Here is an 11434-nt window from a genome sequence, read left to right on the forward strand (position 1 = left end):
CCGTTGTTTTGTTGTGGTCTGGCGATGGAGGAGTCCAACGACCTGCATATCCTTGGTGGAGTAGGCCGGCTACTTGCGGAGCGTTTCAGAGAACACCTCTGGGTCACCCGGACCAACCAACCCAACCACCCTGTGGCTCAACATTTCAACTCCCCCTCCCACTCCACCAAGGATATGCAGGTCTTTGGACTCCTCCATCGCCAGACCACAACAAAACGACGGCTGGAGGAAGAGCGCCTCATCTTCCGCCTAGGAGCCCTTCAACCACAACGGATAAACTCGGATTTCACCAGTTTCCTCATTCCCCCTCCCCCCACCTTGTCTCAGTCAAATCCATCAAATTCAGCACCACCTTCCTAACCTGCAATCTTCCTGACCTCTCCGCCCCCACCCCAGTCTGACCTATCACCCTCACCTTGACCTCTTTCCACCTATCACATTTCCGACGCCCCTCCCCCAAGTCCCTCCTCCCTACCTTTTATCTTAGCCTGCTGGACAAACGTCTCATTCCTGAAGAAGGGCTTATGCCCGAAACGTCGATTCTCCTGTTCCCTGGATGCTGCCTGACCTGCTGCGCTTTTCCAGCAACACATTTTCAGCAACAATTCAACTGAACAATTTTCCTCCGAAATACAGAAGTCAAGTTTTGATGTTCAAGTTTGAAGATTCAAGGTGGTCAAAGGAGTATTGAACAGTGGTTAAAATTATGAAAGGTGTTGATGTCTAAAGTGACAGGATATGAATTTAAAATAATGACAGAATTCTTCTTTCCAAGAAAATCATTTCAAGTTTGATTTGCAATGCATGAAAGGATGGCAGAAAAATGGTAGAAAAACTTTAAAGGGGGAATAGAACTGAGTGGGAAGGGTTGAAGAGATGGCAGGAAACGACAACTGGGAAATAGGATTAAAAATTTCAAAGCTTGCGCCGGCAATAATGTGGGACATATCCCATCTTGTACCATTCTCTAATTACAAAGTGCTTTATCTGGAGATCAAGTGCAAAATGCAGATCAGGCAATGACTGCAGCTGTGTCAAGCTTGATAAAGGTCATAAGATTGATGGATCTTATATATCCACATGAAGACGAAACTATGCCAGTGATAAATATTCGCCTTCAGAATACATGGACAATGACAAATATTTTGCACATGATACTTACATTATTTTTTAAAATAAATGAGCTGACACACCAATCTAATAAAACAGGAGGTGCCAGCACAACTTCCATTACTATGGATAGGCAAAATGACAATGTCCACTGCAGATATGGTCAATTGGGGCTGTTTTTGTACTCAGTGGTCTGATATATTTTTAATATCAAAAGAAATCTTGTATCCACAAGCTCCAAAACATACTAAGGTTAACCTCAACACACCCTTTGTGAAGGCCAACATGGTGAGTTTGGCCAGTTAATCCATTAGATAAACACAAACTTGAGTATGCCATTTATATCCCAGAGTTAGTTTAGCCATTCAAAATGAATCATTTGTGGTCCAACGTTTCACATCCCTTATCAATGCAGCCAACATGGCCTTGCATCCTTTTTAATAGCAGCTGTAATGTTATGGTTTTCTCTCAAACACAGGTCTCATGCGTGTGACCTCCTTACCTTTTACTGCAACCAGGTACGCCCGCAGATCTTTCTGGAGTTTGCTTCCTTCATTCTGCAGCAAAAAGGAAAATGAAGCTTTGTTTGTTCGTACAAATGCTGCACATTTCTATACAATAGAAAGTAAAACAGCAAGTGGCCTTTTAGTAGCGCTTTCTTAACCAAGGTTGGTTATAGATTAGTGTCACAAATCTGGCCCCTTTTTTCTAAAAGCTGTTCCTTTTCAAGGATACGGTGTCCTTGGTTTAACTCAGAGGGGTAATAAAACACTCCTGGCTCTGACTAGACTGGTTTGATACAGAGATTAAAGGGTATTGAGAGGCTTTTTTGTTTATATGCAAACAGATGAGACTTCAGGCCAAAGTGGTCATGTTTTAGAAGTGATCTGTATAATGAAAAGGGGAGTGGTCAGCTCTCTAGTTGAGCAGTTTAGCTCAGAACTAGTTAAGAGTTCAGTTGTGTGGAAACAGGCTCTCTCTGCTCTAACTTCAACCTGTAAGCATCTGTTCCACTTTGTGTTTTTTTAAGAAAAGGGGTTCGCTTATTGGGACTGTTGCGCATATTCGAAACAGCATAATTAAGTCTAGTTGGGATAGACAGTTCTGTCGGGTTCTTTATTCTGTTCTGTATTCCATTGCGTAATTTTGTGAATAACTTTGTTTTAAACCCCGTAGTCAACTTAGCTAACCTACTCCAGGTAATTTTCACTGTCCACTTACTGAAAAAAATTACAAAGTTATGGGTCTGGGTTGTTTGCTCAAGAATGTTTTGAGTGGTCTGGCCTAGTCCATAACATTGGTAAGAACAAAGGTTTCAGAATACCCAACCCTGACCAACCAGAAAGAAAAATATTATGGAGACTGTGAAACAATGGAAAGACAGACTTGAAATTTTATAGCACTTTTCTGAGCCAGTGTTTTTAAAAGTGCAGTCAATCTTGGAATGCCAGAATCAGTGGTCAAATTGTACAGAGCAAACCCCCAAAACAGCAGTGTGGTAATGAGATAATATTCTCTGTGAATGTTAATGGAGGCCTAGATATTGGCTGGGACACTTGGAATAATTCCCTACTCTTCAAAATAGGGTCATGGAATCTTTTACACCCACCAAAGCAAAATTGGGCCTCAGTTCAACATCACATTTAAAGTCAGTATCCACAACAGTGCAGCACCTGCTTAGTATTGCACCGTACCTCAGTCTTGATGTTTGTGGAATGAGGGTTTAGATAAGAATTAATGGAGAAGCAAGCACCGGTTTAAAAATAATATGAGTGGCTAAAGGAATTACAGACAAGAGCATAAACTTTGAACACAATGAATGCAAAATATTTGGAATACATAAGCTGATCCAGATTTAACAGTAAGTAATGAAAGGTGCATAAATTATTTGAAATTTGAATTTCAAAAAGAGGTAGTGGGGTGCTGGTTGCTTCTGAAGGGTTTTCTCAAAAGAAAAACCTTTAGAACAAATTTATTCCAACATTTTGTAAGAACGCAGGTGTCTGTGGATCACTGTGCTACTAACAATGACCACGAAACCATTGTCAGTTGTTGGAAAAACTCATTTGGATCACTAATGCCCTTCAGGGAAGGAAACTACCATCCTCACCTGGTCTAGACTACATGCAACTCCAGATCCACAATGTAGTTGACGCTTAACTACACTCTGACATAGATAATAAATGTTGGCCTAGCCAGCAATCCAGTGAATGAATTTATAAAATGGAAACTTATTTATACTGTTTGGGCTATGACAAGTAGAGTCAACATGCAAAGCCATAGACTTTTTGTTCAGTTCAGAAGAATCTAGAACTGATCAAGTTTTGTTTTTAAATTCAGTTCAGAAGATACTAATGTGCATTAAGCACTTTCAATTTCCATCCTTGGAGAAGGATCCAGCTCTGTTCATAGAACACATCAACTTGCAGAAAGGTTTAGCTGGTGAAAACTGAGCTAGGCCAATTTGGTGAGAAATCGGATTTATAGCAGAGAAAATTTGCGTTTTCACTCATTAAAGTTTGTATCAACACATTCTGGAAAGGATGAATTTGAGTGCCCAAAGCCCACAAAAGATGAAAGCCATCAGTAATCAGTTAAGGAGTTCCCGAAAGAATTCAAACTAATGCAATTTATCTGGACTTGCCTCATGTATAATGTTAGGAAGCCAGTTAAAACAATTTTGCAGCGTGGGCTGGTGTCCCATTTCCCACCGACTGATCTGATCTGAGTCATGCTCAGCTGAACCTCATTCACAAACTTCAGAACTTAACTCTTTCCCTGCCTGCTTATATCCTACACACTCTCATTCCTTCCTTTTATCATTCATGATAACAGATGGCACTGCCAGCTTTCATTTACCTCTTGACAGAAGATATTTAAGGTATTGACACAGCATACATAAAAATTACTAGTCCATTACATTAATTAGAATTTGAAGAATCCTCCCACCTGGGGAAAAAATTCACCAGTAAAGTTCTTAAATCCACAATCCTTAGTGACCACTCCATCCTCTCCATGTTGAGTGGAAATGAGACAGTTCTCCAAAATCTCCTTTACTAAAGTCCAACCTGAAAACAAAATTCAGTCTGTTCTTGCATCACTTCTCAGAAATCTGATTCCTGAGAAGTTAAATACTTAAAGCTGAGGAGACTTCCATCCTTCCGGAGATGCTTCAGATGGAGGATACCAGTGCACCTGAGCGTGCAGAGGCTGCAGCTGCAGGCTAGGTGAACTCAACATCCTTTGCTGCTTCTGCTCCCATTCTGCTATTAAATGTAACACAGCCAACTGGCTATTGTGACGTTACCTTAATCAGTGAACCTTCATATCCCATAAATGAGAAGGTCGGTACGCCTTTTGTCAGTGGCCTTCCTACAGACATTAAAGGGTTTTGTGGTCATATCGCAAAGGCTCACGTAGTTTAATGTCTGTAGAAAGGCCACTGACAAAAGGCGTACCGACCTCCTCTTCACTCTTGTTAATTTTTCACTTTTCTTGCTCATGACTGGGGAACTGATTGAATCCGTTGGATCAGGTTGTGAGGGGTGGGCGGCGGTCTGAAGGAGTGTTTTACCTGTGAATGGAGAAACCCCAGAGAAGTATCTTTGCATTTCCTATCTCATTCCTTCCTTACCGAAGTGATTCAGTATGGAGACAGTCACACATTAAACTACACTAAATTGTGTCTGCCCGTTTCAACATTCTTTGAATTCTTGAAATCTATTACTCTGTTCAATATTTATGACATCAAGTTTTATACAATCCATAAACTTCTAAATTGTACTGCCTAAACAATTCAATTATAAGCAACAATTCAATTATAAACAACAATCAATGGTCCTAAAATTAAACCCTCAGGGGAACCCCATTCAGGTTATTCAAAAATTATTTTCCGTTAACAAATTGATACTTGGCTAACGTGAAAGCTGACCGGAAAACGTATTTCAAAAGTCTGGAACAGCAAGAAAACAAAATGTTTCCTTTGCTTTAGCAATTGAAGAGGTAGTTTCAGTTCAGATTTAAATCTCATTAGTGGGAACCAAATGCTGAATATTTTAAAGTCTGTTCTCCAAATGAAACTTGCCAAATAAAACTGTTGGAATTACAGTGGCAACATTGGTAGAGATCAACGTTCTTTGAATTTGCAATATGAAGGTCGGCCTCAAGTTCAAATATTCTCTAAACATCTTAAAACATCAAACTGAAGATGCACACACTTCTTTTTGTGAAAACTCTACATTAAAAACACAAAGATCTTGTCATACAATACTTTCATCTGGCTAAAGCATGACCACTGACCCAAATGTTTGTTTTTCAAACAAATCAAGGGATCAAGGCACTCAAGTTTGCTTTAAGGTTATAAGTCTGATAATTTTAAAAAGGACAACATTGTACAATTTGAATGTAAAAGACAATCTGCCCAACTACATAGCCCACAAAACACATTGAATGGAGATCCGGATTCAAACAAGGCAAAACAGTTACTTAAAAAGGAATTTCTGAACCAGTATTTTAATAAACAAAAATTTTTAAATATCAAACACTCTCAGCATGGCACAATTTACACAAACATTCGTTTTTCAACCCAAGTATTAGTACAACCTTAACTTCAGCATTTTCTTTTTTTTTTGCATCCTCTCACTGGAAATACACTTATAACAAGAGAAAGTCCTCACAGCGGACCACACGGGGCCACAGTACAAGCCACTCTCTTCCACCAAAACAATTACACAGAGCCTCAAATTTCATCACTAGGAGACTTTAACCCCCTTCTCACTTTACTCCTTCTGGGGACTCCAGAATCAAATAAACACAAAATCAGAGTCCTACGTAAACGCAGACGATGCAAATCCCAATTAAACACAGAGCACAAAGCTCACTTAAACCCAGAAAGCTCGAACCTCAGCACAGTCCGGAGGGACTTGAACCTCAAATCAACCCACCTAATAAACTCTAACGCCAGTACTGCGCAGAGGACTCGAACTTCAATCAAACCCATCTCTGGGGACTCTAACCACAGTACTGCACAAAGGACTCTAACCTTAATCACATTTCCTCGCCCCAATGCAGCCCAGAGGACTAGCAACTTTGCCTGTCAGCATGTTTGCGAAACTGTTTTCGATTGAACTAATTACCATTCGAGGAATCCGTAGAAGAGAGTGTGATTGAATGGGGGGGGGGGACTATCTCTGGCACACAGGAATAATTGAGAGGGGCCAAGGGTTTAAAATCTTACCTTGCGGGCCCGTCCGTCTCGAGACACCAATGTTCTGGGTGGCCACTGACACTGTCCAATTGTAACTATCCATTTGGATCCTGCAGTCTACGCCATGTCATCCCATTCCCCTCCCTTGTAAACCCATTATCCTTGCCTGCAGCACCCCAGTGTTAACTAAGTTCATTTGATCAGAATCACCTGTCAGCACCCAGCCCATATCTCTCCAAACCCTTCCTATTCATACACCCATCCAAATGGCTCTTAAAACGTTGCAATTATACCAGCCTCCACTATTCCATACATGTACCACAGAGTGAAAAAGTTGCCCCTTAGGTCTCATATCTTTCTCCTCACCCTAAACCTATGCCCTCTAGTTCTGGACTCCCTGACCCCAGGGGAAAAAAACTTTGCCTATTTATCCTATCCATGCCCCTCAATTTTGTAAACTTCTATAAGGTCACCCCTCGGCCTCCGACGCTCCAGGGAAAAAAGCCCCAGCCTGTTCAGCCTCTCCCTATAGCTCAAATCCTCCAACCCTGGCAACATCCTTGTAAATCTTTTCTGAACCCTTTCAAGTTTCACAACATAGTCATCACTGAAACAGTCACATGAACTAAACAAAAAATACTGAGGCCAGTAGAACTGTCAGCTGGAATCATAAGTAATTTCACAAAGAATACTTGAGAGAAAAAGAAATATTTTTGTATTATTCAGAGCTGGGAAGTTGATTTGCAGACGTTTCCTCCCTGTCTCGGTCACACCTTCTTTGCTTCACAGGAGGCTCCAAAGCCCTGAAGAAATCACTTAGGCAGGGGACAAAACATCTGCAAATCAACTTCCCAGCTCAAACAAACCCACAACTACAGCAATGTGTTATGGTCTAATAGACGTCTATAAAATAAAGAGGTGTCGTCTCAGTTTACCTACAACACAAAATACTAGTTGCAAGTTTGCTCACTGAGCTATAAGGTTAATTTATAGATGTTACTGATGTTTCACCATATTAGGTAAGCCTCCGGTGAAGCACTGGTGTTGGTGACCTGCTTTCTATGTGCTTAGGTTTCCTTGGGTTGGTGACATCATTTCCCCTCAGATGTTATCTAGTATGGTGAGGGTGATGAAACATCTGAAAATGAACCTTCCAGCTCAGTGAGCAAACCTACATCCAGAACCTCAACCTGAGCTACAAATCTTCTCAAAACTCCTTAACACAATACTAATTTGGGATTTCAATACTCCAATGTTGGTATCATTGAGATTTATCATTATTCGATCATTAGTGGAGGTGTACCTTCAGCTGTGCAGCCCCCATACGCTGGAATTTCCTCATTAAACTTCCATACCTGACCCTCTCTATATAAAGGCCCTCCTTCAGAAAAGGAAAACTTCAGGCAAGCCGGTTTTAAAGAAAACAGCTGTCCCAAAATCTTATTTGGCTCAGCAACAAAGTTTGTTAGATAGCACTTCTTTGAAATCCAATTTACTATATTAAAAACAGCACAAGAACACAAGTTACCTTAGAAAAAGTTTTAAAATGAAATTCAGAATTTAAATAAATTGAAATCTGTTCTCAAATTTATCCTGAATTTTGATGATAGACATCAAAAATAACTGAACTGCTGTCAGGTATGTATTTTCACATGAGTGCAATGTGAAGCAAGCAGTCACCGGTCAGATATTAGCACAGTAGCTTCCTGGATCAGAAACTCTGAAGCAACGGTCTTTCCTTTATTGCTAATGAGCCTTATTCCAAGGTGTAGGATGTGTATTCTACATGTGTATTAAATTTGGCAAGTACTAAAATTCCTATAGAAAAAGGATAAAACTGAAAAGGAATGAAAAATTTCTGGCAAAACTAAACAAAGACCCAGAATAAAAAATGGCCTTATATTGGAGCCTTATATTTTTAAACCCTTGCACTTGTAAATCAACCCAATAGATAGGAGGTCATTTCATCATGCATTTGAGCTGGCTCTAATTAGCACCTGCTCAGTTTTACAAAAATCATTAAATCATTTACACCACTGACAACAGAATAAAAATGTCCAAGTTGTGTGTGCGCACAATGAAACCTACTGTCTTGTCAATTCACTGATCAGCATCTGTGTGGGGGCAGTAGCAGATGGGAAAGCTAACCATTCTGTACCAGTAACAGATGAATCACCAGCTCCATTAATACCAACCTGCCCTGACTGTGTCAAGCTCTGGAATTCCGAACATGTCTCCCTGACACCTACACAAAAAGATTCTCCACATGTTGCTCTGACAAAACATTCAAAATACTAATTTTCTTTTGGAAAAAGATAGACTCCCCTTTTCACCATATTTCATAGCATTGCCCCAAGCAATGCCACAAAAATAAAATCTAAACAATACAATTTGAAAAGAATAAAAATAGAGTATTGGAGAAACTCAGGTTCTGGCAGTGCCTGTGTGAAGAAAAACAAGGATAAACACTGAGTCCAGTAACCCTTCAACTAAAGCAACACTCCCCTGTGATAGGACAGTCTCAATCAAGGGGACAGACTTAAAATTAGAGCTAGGCTGTTCAGGGAGGTCAGGCAGCACTTCAAAATTAAAGGTAGTGAAAATCTCCAAGTGTAGGGATCAGGTCAATTCAAAATTTCAAGAGATGGTTTGACAGGGGTACACTGCATTAAGACATGATCTAACTGAATGATACAAAGGCTTCAAGAGACCGAATAGTCTCTTCCAAAGTGCTTGTTGAGGCAGAATAAGCAAGGTGATTGACCCAGTCAGAGGACCAGATTGGAAAATGTTCATCTTCTTAATGTTGCTACCCTCACATTTGTGTAAGCTTATAATCACCAAATAGGGCTTTAATTATAGACATTGCTGCCTACAGTGGTAAAATACTGACCAACATCCTCATTCCCTTGGAAAGACAAAATCCATTTCACCGCCAAAGCAAACGCAATCCTTTCAAATATTGCAAATGGATACAAACTGAGCCACACCCTAATTGCTTTTATGCAGCTACAGTGTGTAAACATTTCAATCAACTAGTACTGGGTCCAATCAACTGCAATGGACAATTTTCACAAGCAAAATCTAAATCTGTTGGATAGAAATCTCAGCAGCAACAAATGCAAAAGAAAAACTGGTCTTTTGCATTGACTTCCAGACTACACAGAACTAAAAGGGTCAAGCCAACCAGTAGGAATGAGATGAACACATGTCCATCTTTGTGTCACTGCGACATGGGGAAACAAAAGTTAGTCCCTCCCTTCAGCCTGCTGCTTCAGACCACCTTTATTAACCAATTGAGGTTACCTACATGCAGCACTTTTTCCTCAGCATCAGAAGGTTATGGGTTCAAGTTCCAAGTGAGTCTGGAATACCCAGCTACTCTGACATTTTGTATACTCCAACAGAGGCACCAAATATCCTCTGACATGATTCAAAAAGGAGTTCTTTCCAGTGTCTTGATCAAAATTATATTCCTCAATCACCACTGAAACGGATGCCAACTTGAGAGAGATGGCTCTTCGTAAATTAAGTGCCAAATTTTCTTGCAATTGAGTACACAGTGAGTAGTCTATTGGTTATAAAGTACCTGAGATTTACCAGGATGTTGCCAGGTATGGAAGGTTTCAGTTATAAAGAAAGGCTGAGATTTTTTACTGGAGTGTGGGAGGTGGGGAGATGAGGAGGTGACCTTATAGAATTTAATAAAATCATGAGGGCATAGATAGGGTTAGTGGTAGTTGCCTTTTCCCTAGGATGGGAGATTTCAAGACTGGGGGGCACATTTAAGTGAAAGGAGACAGATTTTAAAAAAGACATATGGTGCAATTTAAGAAAACAGAGGGTGGTTTCCATGTGGAATGAATTTCCTGAAGAGGAGTGGATGTGAGCCTAATTACAATGTTTAAAAGACATTTGGATAAGTGCAGGAAAAGGAAACATTTGGAAGGATATGGCTCAAACACAGGCAGGTAGGACTAGCTTACTTTGGGATTATGTTCAGCATAGACTTGTTAAGCTGAAGGATCTGTTTCCATGCTGTATGAGTGTTATGAACGATGCCACATAAATGAAAGTTCCTTTTAGTTCCATGAAACCTTGCTCCACAGCTTTAATTGTATGATTCAGCGATCAATTCAGAGAGTGACTTAATTGGCACTCCACAATTTGAGCATGAAAATTAAGACTCTCATTCCAATGAAATACGGTCATAGTTGACTTTTAGATGAGGCATTAAAAAGGGCCCCCTCCATTCTCAGCTGGAAGCGAAGATATTACTGCATTATTTTGAAGCATAGCAAGTATCCTGGCCAATGTTTATACCTATATGCCAGTTGAGACAGTTTGCTGCTAGGTTTATTACAGTGATGATTGAAAAGTACTTCAAAGTTTGTGAGAAGATTTGTAGCTCGGGTGCTCATTGTTGCGGTTCTGTTCGCCGAGCTGGGAATTTGTGTTGCAGATGTTTCATCCCCAGTCTAGGTGACATCCTCAGTGCTTGGGAGCCTCCTGTGAAGCGCTTCTGTGATGTTTCCTCTGGCATTTAGTGGTTTGTCTCTGCCGCTTCCAGTTGTCAGTTCCAGCTGTCCGCTGCAGTGGCCGGTATGTTGGGTCCAGGTCGATGTGCTTATCGATTGAATCTGTGGATGAATGCTATGCCTCTAGGAATTCCCTGGCTGTTCTGTGTTTGGCTTGTCCTATAATAGTAGTGTTATCCCAGTCGAACTCATGTTGCTTGTCATCGGAGTGTGTGGCTACTAAGGGTAGCTGGTCATGTCGTTTCGTGGTTAGTTGGTGTTCATGGATGTGGATCATTAGCTGTCTTCCTGTTTGTCCTATGTAGCGTTTTGTGCAGTCCTTGCATGGGATTTTGTACACTACATTGGTTTTGCTCATGCTGGGTATCGGGTCCTTCGTCCTGGTGAGTTGTTGTCTGAGAGTGGCTGATGGTTTGTGTGCTGTTATGAGTCCTAGTGGTCGCAGGAGTCTGGCTGTCAGTTCAGAAATGTTTTTGATGTATGGTAGTGTGGCTAGTCCTTTGGGTTGTAGCATCTCCTCGTTCCATTGTCTTTCCCTCAGGCATCTGTTTATGAAATTGCGGGGGTATCCGTTTTTGGC

General features: G+C 40.7%; 1 protein-coding gene across 5 annotated transcripts in view; it reads right to left on the reverse strand.

The window, feature by feature from the left end:
• Window positions 1–11434, reverse strand: part of LOC122551801 (myc box-dependent-interacting protein 1-like) — a 156329-nt gene that overhangs the window by 79221 nt on the left and 65674 nt on the right. For all 5 annotated transcript variants that reach the window (XM_043694269.1, XM_043694271.1, XM_043694270.1 and 2 more), the window contains exon 3: window positions 1613–1667. In XM_043694269.1, the coding sequence (XP_043550204.1) occupies window positions 1613–1667 (55 nt within the window). The remainder of the gene's footprint in view (window positions 1–1612; window positions 1668–11434) is intronic.

Source organism: Chiloscyllium plagiosum, chromosome 7 (assembly GCF_004010195.1).
Source record: "Chiloscyllium plagiosum isolate BGI_BamShark_2017 chromosome 7, ASM401019v2, whole genome shotgun sequence".
In the NCBI taxonomy this organism is placed as follows: Eukaryota; Metazoa; Chordata; class Chondrichthyes; order Orectolobiformes; family Hemiscylliidae; genus Chiloscyllium; species Chiloscyllium plagiosum.